This window comes from Mangifera indica, chromosome 3 (genome assembly GCF_011075055.1).
Source record: "Mangifera indica cultivar Alphonso chromosome 3, CATAS_Mindica_2.1, whole genome shotgun sequence".
NCBI classification, from domain to species: Eukaryota; Viridiplantae; Streptophyta; class Magnoliopsida; order Sapindales; family Anacardiaceae; genus Mangifera; species Mangifera indica.
In genome coordinates this window covers 19,178,058-19,198,835 of record NC_058139.1, presented here as the reverse complement: position 1 = coordinate 19,198,835, position 20,778 = coordinate 19,178,058, and the positions used below count along the sequence as shown (strand labels likewise).

The following is a 20,778-nucleotide window of genomic DNA, read 5'->3' as shown; positions in this document are numbered from 1 at the left end:
TTTATTAAATTATATATATAAATGATTTTAAAATATTTAAACTATAGTAGTTGAATCGTGTATCATATCATATATCAAAAGTCTAATTTATTATATCGTGTATCATATTGTATGGTACACCTTTTAAAAATTAAACAAAAAATTACTAATAAAATATTATAATTAAGATATCATCATTTTAAAAATTATCATAAACATCTTTAACATTTTAAAATTTTTTATATACACCCCTAATGCATTATTATTTTCTCTAAAAAAGTATATCAATTTGTATAAATAATAGATATCATATTGTAAAATATGTATTGTACCTTATGATTCGTTTATCGTATCGTATTAATTCAATATAATTTATAATACGTATCAATTTACATCTGTATCGTGTCATATCGTAGGATATGATACATATCATATATCATAGGATACTGATAACTATTGTTCAAACTAAAATTCAAATTGAAACAAACTGTATTTTTTCAATTTGGTTTGAAAGCTAAAATAGTTTGGTTTGATTTGAAAATTTTTCAAACTGTTTTTTTCAGTTTAGTTTGAAAAATCTCTCAAACCAGACCGTGCACACCTCTAGTTTAAAAATTACAAGAAAGTGTCCTAAGAAAAATTCAATGAGGACAAGAGTTATAAAGGGAATAAGTATATTTATTTTACAAGAGCATCCTCGCCTAATCATAAAATTTATTTAATCTTAAGCATTGAATTTTTCTATCATTGCCTGTTCTCTTCCTCTCTATCCCAATAAATTTTTTTATTTAAAGGATGAGAGAGAGTGGTTACAATCCTAACAATTATATTAAAATTTAAATTTAAATAATAATTTCTTAATAAGTGACATTAGCGAATAACATAATGACCGAAAATTGATACCTTAGAAAACTATTAATTTTCATCGTGGACAGATAAAACGAAAAATAAGTTAATTAACAAATTTTATCTTATGGGTGAGGAATTTTTATCTGTTGGTTGAGGTACAAAGTATCATTTATACAAATGATCGTTTCTCAGATAGATACTTCATAGATAAGAAACTACCGTATAACAATATCTTCCATCGATTGTTGAAGCAAGGGAAATCAATAAAGCTTTTCCTAGGTGGTTGAGGAGAAAAGATCCTCATCCAATCATGTATCCATGTTGGTTAAACCCTACATATTATTGGTTTTGATGGAATGCACTAACTAAGCAACTTGTGATTGATGATTCTAAGTTGAGGTGACATATGAATCCAAAGAACAAGTAGAGCACAAACTTCAACTCAAACATTCATCACATCTAATGTCATGTATGTATGTAGAACAAGCATAACATAAATTAATCATTATAAATTTTCTTTCATAATTCAAATATATAATTTTTTACATGACTAAATGACTATTTTCCACCCAAGGTTTGATGAAATAACAAGTTTTTACTCTTTAAATTTCAAAAAGTCAAATTTTTACTTGTCGTCTATTTTTGTTAATGAATCTATTTGGTTTTTTTAAACATTACTATTTTGCTTTTTTATTGAAATTACAAAATTATTATTAACACGTAATAAAAATATCAAATTATTAATATATTTTTATCAGTTAAAAAAATTATCATTTACAATTATAAAAAATATCAAAACTCCAATCAATTTTAAAATATTTTTTCAAACTATTGAAAGGCGTTTAAGATTATAAAAATTCGAAAAACACCCAAAAATTTTTCAATTTCTAAAAACCCCCTAAAATCCTTATTAACACCCCTAATATTTTTAAAAGTCATAATTTTCTCTCCAAACTTTTGAGAAGGGAAATAAAAAAAATGAAGGAAAAGAAGTAAAAAGAATAAGGAGAAAAGGTAAAAATAGAAAAAGGAAGAAAAAAATTAAAAATATAAAAATCCATGCAAATGATTTACCTATTTATTCAATTAACGACGTGTAAGAATTTGGTTTTATAAAACTTAAAAGATATAAAATAGCCTTATTAACTTTTCTCAGTTTAATATCTCGACAAACTTTTGATTTAAGTGTAAACATAATATTAACTATTGTATAAAACAATATTATTAAAAATATCGTATTTCGACGACATTCATTAAGAAAAAACGATATAATTTGTAAATTCTTCGATCCTAAGAGTTTAACAAAATTATATTCGAATTAAAAAGTTTTTATTTTTTAAACATAATTAATGTGTCAAGTTGATAAAATGATTAGCAAAAGAAACGATGATGCAATGAAATTAGTGGGATTAAATTCTAGAAAAGAGAAGAAGCAGATAAGAAGTAAAGCTGAGTGAGTCGAGGAGGAAGATGATGATGCAATGAAGTTAGTGGAGAGAATCCAAACGAAGAAAAATTAAAAAAGAAGAAGAAGAAGAGGGCACTGAAGAGGAAAGTTGAAAATATTTTAAGCAACATGAGGATGATTAACTCCACTCCACTACAATCAATTACCCAACGCATCGGGAAAAGATTCGGTGACGCATTGTTTCCCTGTAAAAGGGTCAAAGAGAAAATTATACTCCTGTTGTTTCGTGAAGATAAATAACACTTGCTGAATTTTCCTTTTTTTTTTTTTTTCTTTGTTTGTTTTCTGTCTAGCACATCAAAATTCCCAATGACAAATGAAGTGATAAGGAAAATAAGGAAAATAATGGTGCAAGATGACAGTTGAAAAAGGATATGGCCACGTACACCACTTCATAAGATTTAGAAGTGATATTATACACTAGGAATGGAAAAGACGTAATATTCCTGTTTTGATAATCTGATTTATTTTATATATATATATTAGATATACAGTTTATTATGATTTTACTTTGACATCTTAATAGTTTATGGGTTAACTAATCAGTTTAATCTTAGTATCCGTAAGTGACATAGAATATATATATATAAACCCAGTATCTCTCATATATTTTTTTGATATGAGATTTATTTAAGAGTATAACATTCATTTCTTTTATAGAATTCAACAAAGTTTTGTCATTGTAACATCCTCAGTTAAACCTCATATTAACAAAGCATGAGAAATATTGAGTTTATACGTGAATCCTATATTGTTGAGAATGCTAAGATAAGTTGTCGAGATATATTTTGAGTTACAGTGCTTAAAAGCAAACAAATGATATTGAAACAAAAATGTTAATCAAGATAAGTATGACTTTTGGATTGCGACATAAAAATGGAGAGTGGAGAGGGGCCAGCAATCTAGGAACCATGTTTAAAGAGAGGAAAAAAAAAAGATGCAACAGCAGAACTGGTTTAAGCTAAGCTTGAGTCAAACATATGCCATGAATTTGGCAACCCACTAATAGAGAACCAAGAGCTCACGCAAGCTGTTCCCAACTTGCCATTATCATCAGTAATTGTGGGTACATAGCCTACTCCTTTCCTTCTGTCTTTCAAACTCTTCTTTAGGTTCATTTAATAATAATATAAAATTAACCTGATCTGCGAAAAGTGGAGCAGCATTTTGTAAGAGTGAAGGAGGGAGCCAATAAGGCTAAAGAGAACCGTTGATTTTGGTTCATTCACTTCCATTTTGAAGCACATTCATCGAATCAATGAAATTCCCACTTCTTCAAGCCTCATGCTTAAAAAAATGTGTAAAGGTAGAAACACTTGAACCTGACAAAGTGACAAGAGCAATTATCAAAATGTCGTAGGTTGGAAAAATAATTGAAAAAGGGCCTTCGAAAATTTGCAGCCTTAATGATAATGCAGGCAGAACAGAATGCAAAACAATTGATGACGGCTACTCCTTTTGTACTGGAAAATAAATGTTTAATATTGGGAAAGTTGCCGTGTAACATTGGTAACAAAATAAAATATAATTTTCAGGTTCCATATCTTGCTGAAACCTACTTCCATTTTTCAAATGCTTTCCAACGTCACACAAGCTTTATGTATTTATTTATTTTTTAAAGAAAGTTGGAATCCACGTTTCATAAGCGTAGAAGAGACTGAAACCTAGATTTTATCCCTTAAGTTCTAATGCTCCTTTAAAGTTTTATTTCACAAGTGTGGCAGGTCACACAACCTTCTTTGATGCATATTCCTTGTTCCCATCAAGAGGGTTTGAATAAAACGAACTGAATGGTAGAATAGATCGAATTATTTGAAATTTATGGTTTAATTTATTTGGGTTCGAAACGGATTAATTTAAGTACAAAAATGTTTATAGTTTAGATTGTTATTAAAGTGGTTTGTACTTTTAAATCAAATCAAACTATAAAATATACATATACATATATTGTTTTTTTTTTTTCCACTAATGGAGCATATTGTATATATTTAGTCATAAATTATATTTTATTAAAAATATGTACGCTCTTCAACATTCATATTTCCTAATCTATTTATCTGTAAGGGGTTTTTTAAATTTATGAAAACATAAAAATATAAAATATTTTTAAAAAAATATTTAAAATAATTATATAGTATAATACAATATAATCAACTAAATACAATATAATCTATTTATGTGTAAGGGGCTTGTTAATTAGTATGTCTATGCATAACCCAACCCCTAGGCACAATGAATTGTGTCAAAACCAACCTTTTATGACTCTATCATATCTAGTTGAATCCAAGTTCAAATTTTAGAAATATTCAACTTACCGCATTCGTAAATCTAAAAAATTTTGATACAAATCAATAAAACAAAAAGATTAATAAAAAATGAATACAAAAATTATATTGTTTTAAATCAAGATTTAAAGTTGTCCCGTCACATATTGACGTACGCTTCACCTTACTTACAATTACCAATATATTTAATTATGTAGACAATAATATTTATCTGTAATTCTTAATATGTCAAGCTTAAAATATTATTAACACCAAAAATAATTAAAATTCTAAAAACTTTATAAATAGATTTATAAAAACAATATTTAAAACGTGATTAAAAACATCTTGCACTAACAATATTAAATTTTATTTTTATAAACCCAAACCATGAATCAAACTAAACTAGAATGTAATTTTTCACTTTAATTTAAAACACAAAATAGTTTTATTTAATTTGAAATTTTGTCAACCATTTCTTCTAGGCTCTAAATACCAATGTTCCTCGTTCCTAGTTTGGTCATTGCATTTCTTCCTAGGAATTAAAAGCGTTTCTCGCATTGGAAGAAAGACATTCACCTCATACTTCTTTACCTTACAATCAAAATGCAATTTTCATTACACATCTCGCATTGGAAGAAACCAACGATGTAAAATCACAAACAACAACCTCATGAAATGGACTTTTGCATACCTGCGTGATTCCTTTGCTCAACTTAACAATTTCTCCACCACCGGTTTACAATCTATAGTTGTTCTCCACGACTGGCTCCACCGATATAATTTACAAGCATCAAAGCTCTCCCTCCAAGGTAATCACCAACCATGGCACTCGTTATGGCAGTGGCTGTTTTATATGCCCTATTTCCAGAGGCAATAAGTCATCACTTCATGTTGAACCCAGGCCAGATTATGCCAAATACCTGAACAAATTGGGGTTAGCTTTGTCCCTCTCCAGATAGTCCCGAGTGATGAGGTCTTCAATCCTCTTTTTAATTGCTTTGAAATCAGGCTACAAAAATTTACATTTCAATTAACAGAGCTATAAACGAGGAAAGATAAGGCAGTACATTATAACACGAAAGGAATTGCTGTATATAAACCTTGAACATGCGGCCCAACTGCTCTACACACTCCAGCACCAACTGTTGGTGCCCTAAAACCTTCCGACTCTTCATGATTCGAACAATTGATGCATCAATTGCATACCGTCTGTCCTTATCAACATCTTCAGTCACTTTCTTCTTCTCATCCACAGGAGGAAGAGGAATCTGCATATTGAACACGGTTAAAAATCATCCAAGAGAAAAATTAGTAATTAGAAATATGAGACAAGAAAACATTTCCAGAACCTTGATCCTCCTCATTTTATCAGTAAACTTGAAGTTGAACTCAAAGTGATCTGTGGGAGAGATGCTTTTCGTGGGTGGCTCTTTGTTGAGAATCTTATACTTAGCACATGACAAGGAATGAAGCAGTCTAATAACATCATCATCAGACAAGTTCAACTGAGTCATGATCTCTGAATAACTCAGCCTATCGGAGGAATTGAATAGTAGCAAGGCAGAAGCCTGCAGACCAAAAAACCCTCAGTTAGTAATTAAGAAACCCATCTCAGAACCCACACTCTCCAAACAAAAAGGTATTATAAAGGATACTTGAAAAAAAATGGCATGAGCTTTCTACCTGATAGGTTGTGACAATCAGCTCAGTGGTTCTCGTTTCAAATTTCCCAATGAGATTACAAGTACCCAATGAATATATCCAAGTAAGTTTTCTGTGCTTGGTTTTTGTCTGATAGAATTCTCTAAATATTTCAACACACTTCACCTAAAGCAACACAGTTTAAACAGAATAATATTAGAAAAAGTTAAACAAAATAAGCATTTATGAGCCCAACATATGTAACATATCATTTCTTGTCTATACGAGAGATTTATGAACCTACCATCTCTGCTGGAAGGTTAAGATCAAATGACTTGTAACTTGGCCAGAAGCCAGTAGTTAAAACCGTAACTGTCAAATCAATCCCCGGGTTTGCATTTGGGTTGCTGTTTAGATATTCCTCGAAATTGTTCTGATTTTCCTTTGCCAATGTCAGGTCCGTAACCTAGAAAAAATTAAATAAATATATGTGAACAAAGAATAGAGAATCACTCCCTCCCTCTCAGTGTTTTCAATACTATCTGCATTTAACATTGAAACTTCTGATTCACCAAGGATAGTAAAGCGTACTGACCATCCCCTCCATCTTGGAGGTGAACTGACCACCACACTGCTGCTTCAGCTTTGTCAAAATACTTCTCTCATGGTCATCATTAGCACTCTTGTCAAAAAGAAGCCGCCGAGCAAGCTTTTTCCTGCCAGAAGCCATGCAATGTAAAGATTATATTTCTAAAATGACTTCATCCAACAAAAATAGAGTGATTTACTATCCAATAGTGATGGCTTATACCTGTAAAATTCAGCAAATAAATCCTTGTCGCTAATATATGCAAGCAGCTTCACTACCTGTGATAGATGACAGATTCACTTACAAAGTTAAACATCATGTCTGCAGAAGCCATATCAACACTACTCAATGATGTAACAAACCTTCTCGAGTGTTTCTTCAATTGCTTCATCACTAAGTTTCTCACTCCCACCCTTCTTAAGAATATTATCACAAAAAGTGGCTAGGAGTTCTGCACTTGAGCTTCCAGCAACACCCTTATTGCAGAAAACCTCAAAAGCCTCCTTAAGCGACTGCAGGAAAACACAAAACAATCAGATTATACAGGAGTCATTGAATGTTATCTTAAAATGCTGAACCTATTATCTATTTCAGACCTTGTGGAAGAGAGTGTGGTTCTGGAAACAATCATTTACATATGCTAGGTACTTGTCATGTAGCTCAATCACTTTCCTAACAAAAACCTGAAAACCACAAGAAATCAGTTCCTACACACACACACAGTCCTCGTGCTCAATAGAAGTGAAGAGGGAAAAAAAATACCTGTTCTTGCAAACCAACCATGTCCCTTTTTTCAGCCTATTAAAAAAAAAAAAAAACCATTGGCATGAAAATCCATGGATGTCTGCTAACAATTATGCCTTAAATAAGAACTTTTAATATAGAAATGACAGGTAGAACAACAAAACACCATTAAACAGAAGCCAAGCATACTGCAGTAGCAGCTTAAAAGATATGCTGGCTATAATAGAAATACAACTCCTTAAGCTCAGTTCCAACACCCTGTAAGCTATAAAAGTAATACAACTGAAAGTTTGACAATAAAGATAATTCTAAATACATAAAAACTTTATTTCAAACATATTATTCCTTCATTTGTATACTAGAGCATATACCATCTTGCCACTATCACACCTTCCAAAATCCAAAACCACATAAGAGATCTTATTTTCCAGTTTAGCTTGAGATAAAGAAATGAACTGTCGATCATGTCATTCAGCAACTTTAACTTCTCACAATAGTGAAGAGAACCACTAAATGACCTATGCTTCACTCAGTACAATTATTGACCATGATGTGTCTTGAAACCATTTTACACCATTTCTATTTTCCATCCAAAGGAGAATCTCCACCATATGCATGCAATAACTTGACTTTTCTAATTTAACTATAAAAATGATACTTGTAAGAAGTTTATCAGGTAAGGACTCTAAACAAAATGACAGAAAGGACTAAGTAACTACCATTAACACAATGTTACAAGTTAAAAAGCCATCTCAACCTGTGCAGGCCAATAGATTTAAATTGAACACAAGAGTTAAAACTATCTAAGACCCCATCATGCAAAAGATTCAACTCCAAATTTTACTTAGGCAACTGACCAAATATCACCTTCCCCAACCCTGCTCTGTAGCAATTGCCATAACTGCCACAAACACAGAGGGTTGGGCCAGGCAAGACGAGAAAAGGAGTAAGTACATGGTGAGTGAAGACCTGTTACTTGTGCATACAAGTAACAGTAATTGTCCCATCATCTAAAAGCTACTTTTGACGAAGTAAAACATGGCAGGTCTGAAATGTGACAGACCCTGCAAAGCAACTGATATTTGTAAAAGCTAAGAGCGATTTCACATAAAAAGAGCTTTAACTTTAGGTTTTCAGTCTCTAACATGGAGTAGGTGTATAACCTACATATAGTCAGAAACAAAACCCCACACCAAATACACACTAAAAGCAAATAGCCTCTATGTTGTCAGAAGGCACTGAACTTAATGATTTTCATCAAACTCCGACAGTCTTGCTCGGGTAAAATCAGAAAAGGAACATGTACAAATAGTACTACATGCACAAAACCCACAGCCCTAGAAAACATAAAGTTTGAAAGAAAGCACCAAGGCAAAAAGATTAATGCCAAAAAATCTAAACTGGAAACACCAATAATTAGGAAAAGAAATAAAATTCCTAGAAGGTGATCCCAAAAACAAAATTTTTAAATCTTCAGTCAACAGCTAATATGCTCTGCAAACTGCCATCTGGATAAGAATACCAACAATTGTAAATGTATGGCTTTACAGGAGTCTTCATGCGTAAGGAAATAAACAACGAACAAACATATACAGACCTTCTTGTTGCTTGCTGCATCTTCAGCCTGTTTAACCAAAGCTGTACCTTCGGCAGTAACATGCTGCACAGAGAGACAGAGAAAGAAGAAAATGAATGTACAAAATACAGAAGGAATAAAAAAACTACACTTGATTTTCCCTTAATTCAATAAAAATTTAAATAAGTACTTGCTTAAATATGTTGGAAACTGGGTCTAATCCTCGAGGTATTTTAGAAAACAGCCGGAACGTTCTTGACAAATCCTTCACCTAAAACATCACCCAGAAAGAGTTAAAAAAACAGCAGTTACTGCTTAAATTACAAACAATCTACAACATGTATTCAAAATATATGATAATTCAATTAATACCTTGTCATCTCTAAGCAGTGCATGGCATCCTGAGTGCTCTTTTTCAAGCAGTTGGTTAGCAAATACAGTCAACAATTCATGTTGAACTTTCTGTGAAGGAGAAAATAGACTTGTAAAAAGAACAATATCGATGAAAAATAAATCTTTGAATAGGGGCTTCATAAAATGGAAGAACTGCAAATACATGGTGAAATTTGAGTACTATGTATCTTGGAAACCTAGACAACCTTCCTCCATTTGACTGACTGATCTAAAAATGATCGATATTAAATAAAACACAATGGCAAACCTCCAGTAACTTTGGCTCACTACTAGAATGCAAGTAATGAGCAACCCTATCTTTCTCCCGTTTCAGACACTCCTCAGCCTGGAAGTACCAACAGACATATTAGAATCATTTAGAATTGTACAAAAATGAAACTTTGATCTAACAAGAGCATTTAAAGCATACTTTCAACATATAATCTGGGCAAGAATCTTCTAATATCCAGCTTGAAGCCTTCCGAGAATAATATCCAGATGTATCAATAAGCATGGCTGCTTCAAAGTCATTTTCATAGGAATCCATTTGCCCCATCCCAATTTCAACAAATATATCTAAAACATTTTTCAATAAAGCTCGATCAATCTGCTCACCCTCTCGTTCTTGATCAATCTGACTTAAAATAGTTCTGTTAATACACCTTAGCCAAACAATTAAAATGCATGGTGCAAACTTTGGCAAGAAACAACACATACCAAAGATATTACAGCATCTCTTACTTTTCCATTCAACTCCAGGTAGACCTGAAATTAAAACAATGTACGCATAACATAATTTGACATTGTAATACGTAGTGTTGACATCATGTGGAAGAAGGAAACTAAAACTATATGTTAAATTAAAAAAAAAAAAAGTTTAAGCAGATATAGATTTCAAGAGGAAAGGAAGAAAACAATCCAGCAAATACCAAAAGGAAATGCAATAGCACCATGCTCACTCATGGCATACCAGATCACGGAAACAGGAAAGCCCAACTTCATTAAGGGGTGGCAGTGACCTCCGAGCTATAAAGTAACGATCAAGATAATGGAAGAATCGAGAAAGCCACCTGACCATAACCTTATGGTTTTCCCACCGTTTTACAAGCTCTCTTAACATAAACTCATCATGCTTCTCTCTTATAGAAGGCAATACCTGAAATACAAATGCAGAAGTGTATGAGAACAATATTTAGAAACTATAGTGTAAAATGTTAACAACGAAATTAATGAATGAAAGAAAATATCTATTGTCAATTCCAACAATAACACTATTCAGCCGCATATGTACTGAGGGAAAGCATATTGTTGATGTCTTCGCAATTTGTTGACATAGATAACCCTTCAATCCAAAACCCAAAAATAACAAATCCCCATGTACACATCTTAGCTCACACCCTAAATAAATATCTTTTTCATAAATTCAATGTACATCAATTTAATACATATACACATAAAAGGGAATGTTGGACGATGAAGTTAATCTAATTAGGACAAGTTTATGAATCAATTCTGAAATATTGCAAACTTAAGCATGAATACCAAGAGCAGTATTGTTGGTTATGTTAAGCAATTTAGTAATAAGAAATATGGAACCTCAATTCTTAAATTGCAAACCATCGAGACAAATATAAATTCAAAGAAAATTATATTTGATAGATAAATATAAAAATACATCTACAACAAAATTACTACCGTGGAGGTAATGTATTCTTCAAACGACTCTCGGTACTTGTCATACAGCTGTTGGGAGTAGTCATGAGGAGGCTTTTGTGTACACATGTTATAGATGGTTCTATATGTGCAGTTAAGAAAAGCAGCAATAATAGTTATACAATTTTGTTCACTCCACTCAAAAGTACAAGTCCAATCAACAAATATCGATAAACAAAATCCCATAGAAATGGATACGTATAAAGCATCATATAGTCCTCAGAACTGAACTGCGGCTCGAGCAGCCCTTCCAGAATGTTCTTTAACTTTGTAATTCCCTTCTGCATAAACTCCCATCCTTGTTCTAGGTCAATTGTCTTCCGTTCATTCATCGCCATATTCCCAAACACTAATTCTCAATTCCGAGAAAACCCAGAATCTGCAAAATTGAAACAATCAACCCTCATACCAGCTCAAAATCATAATGGAAATTACTCTCAGTACACACCAAAACCTAATCACAACTCAATCAAGAAAAGAAAAAACCAAAATAAACCCTAAACTATAGCAACTCAAAACCATAGTACCAAGAACTCAATTAGATTCTAGTGAGAAATCAACACAAATTCACGTCATTCCCGTCACAGAAACCCTAACTACGTCTCATATATATAGACAAAAGCTAACACACACCTAATTCGAGAGTTCTCATAAATTGTCCATTCCTAGCTCTGAAACCAACAATCAAAGAACCCTAAAAATGTCTTTTGAAGCTAAAATAAACAAAGAAGGCTTAATCATCACTTCAAATTACGACACTTGTAGTAGCTACCGCAAGTGCTTAAGCTAATTTGCATTATATCCTCGGAAACCAAACAAAAAAGCCTAAGATTGAACTCCTCCGAGACAAAACCTAGTCGAATCGAAGCTCAATTGAAATTCACCGCTCCAAAATTAGGGAAAGATTCGAAAAGAAGAAACACAAACAAAAAACAGATCACAAGAAAAAACAAACAAGAAAAACAGATTAAAAAAACAAAGGCGAACTGGTTTATAACCAAAAAGACGATATAAATCGAAAAGGTAAAGACCTGAATTGAAACGAAATCGGAGCAAGAGTGAGTGGTAGACTGGCCGAAGCCAGGTTTTCTCTCGAGTAGACAGAGTGAACAAATGTGGGGCTCCTTTCGGTTTCGGATCCTCTTTTATTACATTTTTTAATTTTAATAATATATTTAAATTAATTAAAGTATATAAATTATGGGAAATTAATAAATACCTTAAATTAAGGGGTCTACTTAAAATTGTCCAAAACAATTAGGGTTAAGTAAAAATACCCTTTTTGTGAAATGCCCAAACTGCCTCTATATATAAACTAATATTTTTTCTTATTTTCCATGTTATTTTCCCACGGGTAAAAGAGATTTTCGTTGATTTTCATGTTTTTTGACCACCGAAAATGACAAAGAAGGTTAGTACATCTTCTCTACTCTTATTTAAATCAATTTATTATTCCGTCTGAACGAATCCATAGTAATTGATATTGAGTAAAAATAAGAGTGAAAGTGATTGTCTGAGTATTATGAGAAGTGTGTATAATAAAAGTGAGTGAGAGAGTTTATATAGATGTGGTGAATGGTAATTTTAGTATTTTTAAAAAAATTTATAGCATTTTTGCTTAAAAATAAGAAAAATGGACATTTTTACTTAATGAATGAGTAAAATGGGTATTTAATATAATTTTTCATAAATTATTATTTGTTTGTTCGCTCTTCCTATAAATTTTTGCTAATTACGTCATTATATCAAAAAGAGTAACTCATCTATCCTCGATAATCTATATTCAGGTTTTATATAATTTGATTTTCAAATTGTAGATTACAAAAGTTAATTCACAAATAAATAATTAACGAAGCCAAGGAACCATACATCTAACACTAACATAAAATTATTTTTAAGATTCAATAGCTATTATGATATAAATGTTTAAGCGTTTAAATGTATTATCTTTTTATATAAACACTTATTTTAATAGCAAAATTTTTAATTACCCTATATTAAAATTCTTTTTTTGGAATTTAAAGCCCAAGACTCTTATGAAATATTTGAACCATTAATTGACTTTTGAAACATGGACAGGAAGAGCTGAAGTTGGGATTTATGAATTAATAACCCAAAAATCACTTATCATCAATTGATCTAATTTGAATATATAATTGGGTAAATATTGAATCAAGACAATTCTAAATAAAATTTGAAATATTTGAAACGAGAGATTTTTGGGAATTTAATGTTAAATCACTTTCAACCTAACGAAGCTTAAACCCTAAATAATATGAAAATAGGGGTATTTAAAACTAGTTAATCGAAGTAATTTCACAATATTTTAAATTGAATTAAATTTTTTGTTAAGAGAAAATCATATACTAGTTAACTAAATCAAATTTTTAATTAATTGATTTTGAACCAAATTCTAAAGAATCATCCTACTTTTATCTTTTTTTTTTTAAATAGGTTCAATATTTCGTTAATTTCTTATTTAATTTTTTAAAATCAATTCGACTCGATTAATCAATTTAAAAAATAGATAAATCAATAATCGAATAAAAAAATTAGGTTTTTTATATTTTTAAACTGATATTTGAATTAATTTTTTAAATAATTTATTTTTCTGATTGGGATTTTAGTTCAAAATATATTTGACTGGATTGTCAGAAAACTTGAAACACCCCTAAAAATATACTGTTCAAAATGTTGCTATATTTCCCACGCACTATGCTCTTTTTCAAGTACGAGTCTATTTCTTATAATGTGGTGAGGAATTTTCTATCTAAGTAATGGTTGCTACGTATAGGAAGGTCTACTCAATTTGGATTATGGATCATTTTTTATTGGCCTAAAAAGTATTTCCCATCGAAGTTTTACCTAATCTCAAAAGTATATTCAAGACAGTTGAAAAACTCAAATCTCATTAATAAGCTAACTTCTATTAAAATTTTTTGTTAGAAAAAAAGGTAAAATCTTCGTTTTACACTAAACTCTAAACCTCTAAAAATTTATATCATCTATCCCCCTTAGTTTAGAAAACTAACAATTTTTCTCTATAATTAAACTTTAAAAAGTTGCATTTCCCCCAAGGTTTCGACTTTTCAGGCAATCTCTCCCTCTTTGGCAATTGACAGTATCTGGTTGTCTCTCTCCTTTCTTCCGATCTCATCTTTGGTAAAGAAAACGAAACTTCATCTAAACAAAGACAAATCGTCTTCGTCCAAATGAATCAATGAAGACGATTCTTGTCTTTGTTGATTCCAAATGAATCAATGAAGACAAGAAAACGTCTTCGTTGAGCGATGATGAGGTCAAATCTTCAAGCGACAATAAGACTAAAGTGATGATGAGACTGAATCTTCAAGCGATTTCTAGAATCGACAATGAGACAAAGATGAAGATGATTTCTCATCTTAGTCGATTAATCTAGATTCAACAAAGATGAGTTCATTCAGACAAAGTTTTGATTTCTTCAACAAGGATAAGACCAGAAGAAGGGAGAGGGACAATTAGAGGTTGTCGATTGTTAGAGAGGGAGAGGTCGCCCGAAAAGTTGAAACATTAGGGGGGAAATATAGTTTTTCAAAATTTAATCTTGGGGAAAAATTGTTAGTTTTCTGAACTAAAGGGGGAAATTATATAAATTTTTAGAGTTTAACGTAAAATGACGATTTTATCTTTACTTCTAACAGAAAATTTTAACAAAAGTTAGTGCATATGTGGGAATTTAGGTTTATCAAATGTCGCAGGTGTGTTTTTGAGATTGGGGTAAAACTTGGATGGGAAATTGTCTTTTGGCCTTTTTTGTTTTGCTAAATATTGTGAATCATATATTACATGCTTTATAAATAGATTTTTTTTTAATAAAACTATGTGTACCTATTTTGAATATATCTAATCATGTGCTGACACACAAAATTGTGAATCCATAATATTGGTTTTTTAAATGTAAAATAAATATAATTAAAGGCATAACAAAAATAAGTAAATAAAATCCTAATTACTTAATTTAAATTAGGATTTATGTTTTCACTTTTAAGTAATGAAATGTGTAATTACTTTTGTATGTCTAATTGGGATTATAAAATAATCTATCATCATATAATTTAGTGTTGTTTTATCATTAATTTAAAATTACTTAATCACATATTGATACAATATTTTATAGTCAAAAGACTTATTTCTACCCAAGGTATAGTGAAATCTCAAAGTTTTACCCTCCAATTTCCAAAACTCAAACACTCATCCATAAATAAATTTTTGTTAAAAATCTCAGTTAGAGTTAGAAGTAAAACTGTCATTTAACAAAAAAATTAAAAAGCTAAACTTTTACAAAAAATTTCCCCCTCAATTTGAAAATCTCACACTTTTCCCCTCAATTTTTCCTTCAAAGTTTGAAAAGTGACTATTTTCACCTAGATTTTTTCTTCTCTGGCAACTCACTTTTTTCAACCGTCGGTCGACCTTCCCTCTTTCTTCTCCCTCGGTTGCCTTTCCTTGCTTTGATTTTTCCTTCGTCTGAGATGGAGATGACGGTCTCCATCTATGATTGTCATCTTTGTCTCAAACAAATGCAAAATCAAAGCAAGGAGAGGCAACCGGCAGAGGGAGAAGAAGGAGGGAAGGTCGGCTTATGGGTGGGAATAAATCGGTCGTTAGAAAGGAGGGAATGCACATAGTTTTCATATATTAAAGGTTGGAAAGCACAATTGTATCAAATTGAGCAAAGATTATTTCTCTCTAGCTTCATTATACATTCTTCTGTCGGATCAAAACTTGAACTTAATCATTTTTCTTTCTTTGTTATACAAAGTGAGTACACGTTGTTTTATAAAGAAGTATGATGCTTCAAATTTTTAAGGTTGACTGATCATTTTCCTTTCTTTCTAGTTTTGAAAAGACTTATAGGACGCTTGATCCCTAAGAAAGCGTGAGAAAGTGAAAGAAATTGAGAACCAAACTAGGCAATTCATCATTTGCAAAGCTTTTCAATTTGGCAGCAGGGTCTATATTGACTAATGGAAAACATTGATGGAATCAATAGTTATATGTTAATGTTAGATTATTTACGTGAACATACAAAAGAGTACAAAATATTGAATTAAATTAGTTTAGGGTTACAAGAGTACCACAAGTGTCATATTTTTTGAGTTCATAAAAACTCCTAAAATTTATCTAAATTGATGTAATTTGTTTTCCTCTCCTAAAAGGTTAAATCCTCTCTTGTTATAATTTACATAAAAATATATAATAAATTATTGGACTTTCCCATAAAAAATTCAATAAACTTTAAAACCCATAACAAATTTATTGAATTTATTTTTATTAATTATTTAAACTCATTTATAAACTATTATTAAATTATTAAATTATATATTTTATTAAAAATTATATTATAATTAATTTATAAACAAAGAGAGCATAGTGGTACACATTTTCTTTGTCTTAGGAATCTAATGAAGACTCAATGTTCACATAGATCCAAATTTTGCTTTTGATTTTTGTATTTGTTAACTAGACATTACCAATTATTTCAAAACAAAATTATAGTAAAGTCCAATCAAAAGGGATTAATTTATTTTTTTCTCTGGAATCTTATCATGATAGGAACTTTGATAATTTTTTAAAAGAAGATAATTTATGATTTCGATCATTATAATATTTGTCTGACGGTACCTTTGTGTTGGTATTTTTTCAGTAGAGCAAGCTTAAGTTGTGTCAAACTTTTCAAGTGTCGTTTTATTTCTGTTAATATATACATTTAATTAAAAAAAAAAATCAAAAGGGATTGATTGGTTAAAAGATAACCCTTAACCAAACAACTTCTAAAAACGACGTGCTGAAATCAAGGCCGTAACATGCAGTGGAGGACCCTGTCTGGAACAGTAAAAGGTAAGGATATAAGGCCAAACCCAGAAAATTAACAGCCCAAAGTTGTTAGAAAAGTTGTGTCAACAGTTGATGGCTTTAGAGGGATTAGGATTGCATATATAAATATCTTTGTAGTGGCACTGCCCTTTTTCAAATAGGGAAAAAGGATTGGAATTTTTGTATGGCTATTCTAGTTTTAATAGAGTATTTCTAATGTTTTATCCAAGGTTTCAAGAACCAAAGCAAAGCATGAATCGTTTTGAGTATTGCTTTTAATTGAATTGATTAAATCGATCGGATAGTTTTAACTTGTCGGTCCAACTTGAATTTTAGGTTTTTGTAAAAACTTAAAATAATTACATCTGATTATATATTCTTTACACACTAAATTTTAATCTATGTATAATTTTCAATTAAAACTCTATGAAACACTTGTTAAAATACTATTACAAATTAATTATACAATATAACTATTACAACACAAATCAAAACAAAAATCAAACTTACTATATTAAACAAAGGCCAAAGGACTATTTCCCACCCAAGGTATGTTGTATTTGCAAGTTTCCCCCGTTTAACTTTGATAATCTCAAATATCCATTTATGCGCAGTTAAAATTAACAGTAGTAAGGGTAAAATCGTTATTTTATCTATAATATTAAAAATAAACTAAAATATAATCTCTTTTTGCCTCTTGAACTTTAAAAACTAAATGTTTCCCCTAGCATAAGTTTTAAAAAATGACAGTTTCCCCTTAAAGTTTCGTTTCCAGATCTCCGACGTCATCTCCGGTGCTATTGCTAGTGACCTCTCTCTCCCAAAGCTTACTCTTCCTCCGACAGTCTCTCTCCTCCCATTTGAAAGTCTGATCTATGTTGAAAAAGTCGTGAAAGACGAAGAGTTTTGTTGGGGAAGACGAAATCAATTAAAACCCTATAAAACACCTGTTAAAATACTATTACAAATTAATTATATAATATAACTATTACAACACAAATCAAAACAAAAATCAAACTTATTACATTAAACAAAACACAAGAACAGATTGAACAAAACACAAATTATGGGTTGGGAATACTATAGTATATTATATAATAGATTATAAAATTTAAATTTTATACTGTCAACTTAAATTGAAAATGCCAAAATAATATATGATACAATAATATTGTAATATATTATAAATAATATATTATATAATAATATTGCTTGGGAAGTTGGGAAAACCATCCTTCCCCCAAGATTTTTGACTCTACAATATTAAAAAATGAGAGTCAACATAATGAGTTTGAAGAGAAACTTGACCATAGCAGTGGAGTTGATGAAGAAGCACCGATATCTACAGTAAACTTTGGGCAGAAAGAGCAGAATTTGAAGATACAATCTTGGGCTGAACGACACAAACATCGAGAACAGTTGTATATCGTCAAATTCTGTAAGTTTTTTGGTTGGCTGGGTGCGTTTGGTTTAGGCCGAAGATGCACAGTCGAATGAATTAGGTTTTACAATTTTTTTTTAAAAAATTTATTATATATGATTCATTGAACCTGATTAGTTTAGAACTATCTTAAACCGAGAACCAATGTTAAACTGCTGTTCCAACTATGGTCCGATTCTCACAACCATGGTTGGTCGATGAAATATAGTTAATAACATAATTTTAAAAACTGAACCAGATCGATAAATTTGACTGGTTGAACTACCAACTATTAACTAAATCAATTAGCTCATATGTAAAATCAGGTTTAACTTGATGTATATAAAAAATTGATCTTTATTTAAAATTTATTATGAAAAACTTGAACATAAATATTATTTATCAAATTAAGTTTATTTTAATATTAAATAAGTCAAATTATATATTTAATAATAAATTATATAAAAATATTTTATATATTATTTTTAAACAGTTAATCGATCTGATCATTAATCAACTAATTTGATCATTAGTTAGATCAAATCATCCCCTTTACATAGTTTATATTTAGTCCACTTCTATAAATATTGCTTAATAAAACTGAAATGCCACACTTAGGTAAACGGTATGTGATTGATTTTGAGATCTTTTAATAAAATTAAGATTTTGAGATAAAATCAAGCCAACAAAACAAGTTGAAATGTACAGGGATATAACATTTTTACATGGTGCTGCTATAAATACAGTTTACATCCATGACTTTATCCGGTCATCCCAAATCCACTATGAATAGTAGGCAGAGGTGTTAATGGGTTGGGTTAGGCTGGGCTGGGCCAGCTGTGGCTCAACCTATCGGGCTAATGGGTCGGATCGGGTCTAAAGTCTAAACAATAATAGATTTCGGGTTGGGCTGACCCATTTATATATAAAGGCCCAAGCTTCAACCCATATAATAATGTGTCTTAATTGAACTGGGTCGGGTTTTAAATGGGTCGGCCCGACCCATGTAATCAATATTTAAAAAAAATTATTTAAAATTTTTAAACACAAATTATTTTTCAATTATTAAAATCAAAGACAATAACTTCAAATATTTTATTTATAATCTCTCACTTATAGCGGAGAAATATTGTGAGTACATGATAAAAAATATTATAAATTTTAATATAGTATAAATAAATTAATTTACATATTTTATAAATTATAAAACATAAACAAATATAGATAATATTCAAATAGAATGAATTCATTTGAAACTTGATTTATTTGTAATATTTTGTAATGATAAAATTAAAATTAAAATAAAATTATAAACACAAAGAATTATTATTTGTGAATTTAGATAAAAAAAGTTGATAAGAGAAAATAAAATTGAAAATATAATAAAATAATTGAGATTGAGAGATTTGTAAATGAAAGTGAAAATAAAGAAAAATTGAATGGGTTTATATTGACAAAAAAATTAATTAATTAAAATATTTAAAAAAAATAAGAAGGCCAAGGCTTTTGCCACAAGACAGAGGGAAGCAAAGCTTCTACCGCAGAAGCCTTGTGCCACAAGGTAAAAGGAAGCACACAAGATAGAAGCAAAAAAAAGAATATTTTTATTTTTAAACAATATCAGACCAACCCATGAGAGAAGCTTTGTGCCACAAGGCAGAAAGAAGCACACAAGATAGAAGCAAGAAAAAAGAATATTTTTATTTTTAATGTTTTGTGTCGAGCCTCCATTCGATCCGACCTAATTGACGTGTCTAATCGAAGGAAAGTCCATTACATACAGAATTTAAGTATTAATGAACTCTCTTACTGTTTGACTAATTAATTTCTTACAAACACTTACTATAGTCTATTTTCTCATAAAAAACACACACACCAAGCTCCACTTGGTTTCCAAGTTTTTCATGTTCATGTTGTTGATCTAATGGGTTTGAAGGTCTAATCCATATTATTAAATAATAATAATTTAATTTTATATTAGTGTCCTTACTATAAAGAGATATAAATATGTCTCTTTTGAATTTTTGGATATAACAGACAGAAGGCAAAGATTACACATCAAAATTTTGTTTTTTTGTGCTTATGCAAAACAAAGAAAGAAAAGGTTAAATTTTTACTTAGTGTTTGGTTCATCACTAGCAATTATCAAGATCATTGGGGCTTCATTTCAAGAATTATTTAAATAGTTATTTTTTTTATATTGATCTATACTCATAAAATATTTAAAATTCTGAACAGAAAAATAATTTTGATATTTCTTGATTATTGATTTCAAATTCATAT

At 30.3% G+C, this 20,778-nt stretch overlaps 1 protein-coding gene across 20 annotated transcripts in view; it reads right to left on the bottom strand.

Annotated features, from left to right (window-relative positions):
* Positions 1-4,989: 4,989 nt before the first annotated feature.
* LOC123211771 (cullin-1-like) overlaps positions 4,990-20,778 on the bottom strand; it is a 33,409-nt gene continuing 17,620 nt past the window's right edge. For 9 of the 20 annotated variants that reach the window (XM_044630650.1, XM_044630653.1, XM_044630651.1 and 6 more), the window contains 9 exons: positions 7,390-7,476; positions 7,156-7,305; positions 7,016-7,071; positions 6,800-6,920; positions 6,509-6,670; positions 6,247-6,390; positions 5,913-6,131; positions 5,664-5,831; positions 5,121-5,572 (listed from right to left, as the gene is read on the bottom strand). In XM_044630650.1, the coding sequence (XP_044486585.1) occupies positions 5,471-5,572; positions 5,664-5,831; positions 5,913-6,131; positions 6,247-6,390; positions 6,509-6,670; positions 6,800-6,920; positions 7,016-7,071; positions 7,156-7,305; positions 7,390-7,476 (1,209 nt within the window). In that variant the 3' untranslated portion in view covers positions 5,121-5,470. Of the gene's footprint in view, positions 5,573-5,663; positions 5,832-5,912; positions 6,132-6,246; positions 6,391-6,508; positions 6,671-6,799; positions 6,921-7,015; positions 7,072-7,155; positions 7,306-7,389; positions 7,477-7,555; positions 7,592-9,134; positions 9,198-9,303; positions 9,385-9,485; positions 9,576-9,774; positions 9,853-9,936; positions 10,141-10,223; positions 10,272-10,476; positions 10,663-11,201; positions 11,302-11,417; positions 11,599-12,250; positions 12,367-20,778 lie in introns of those variants that run through there. The other 11 variants (XM_044630644.1, XM_044630643.1, XM_044630641.1 and 8 more) reach the window with 6 other exon arrangements.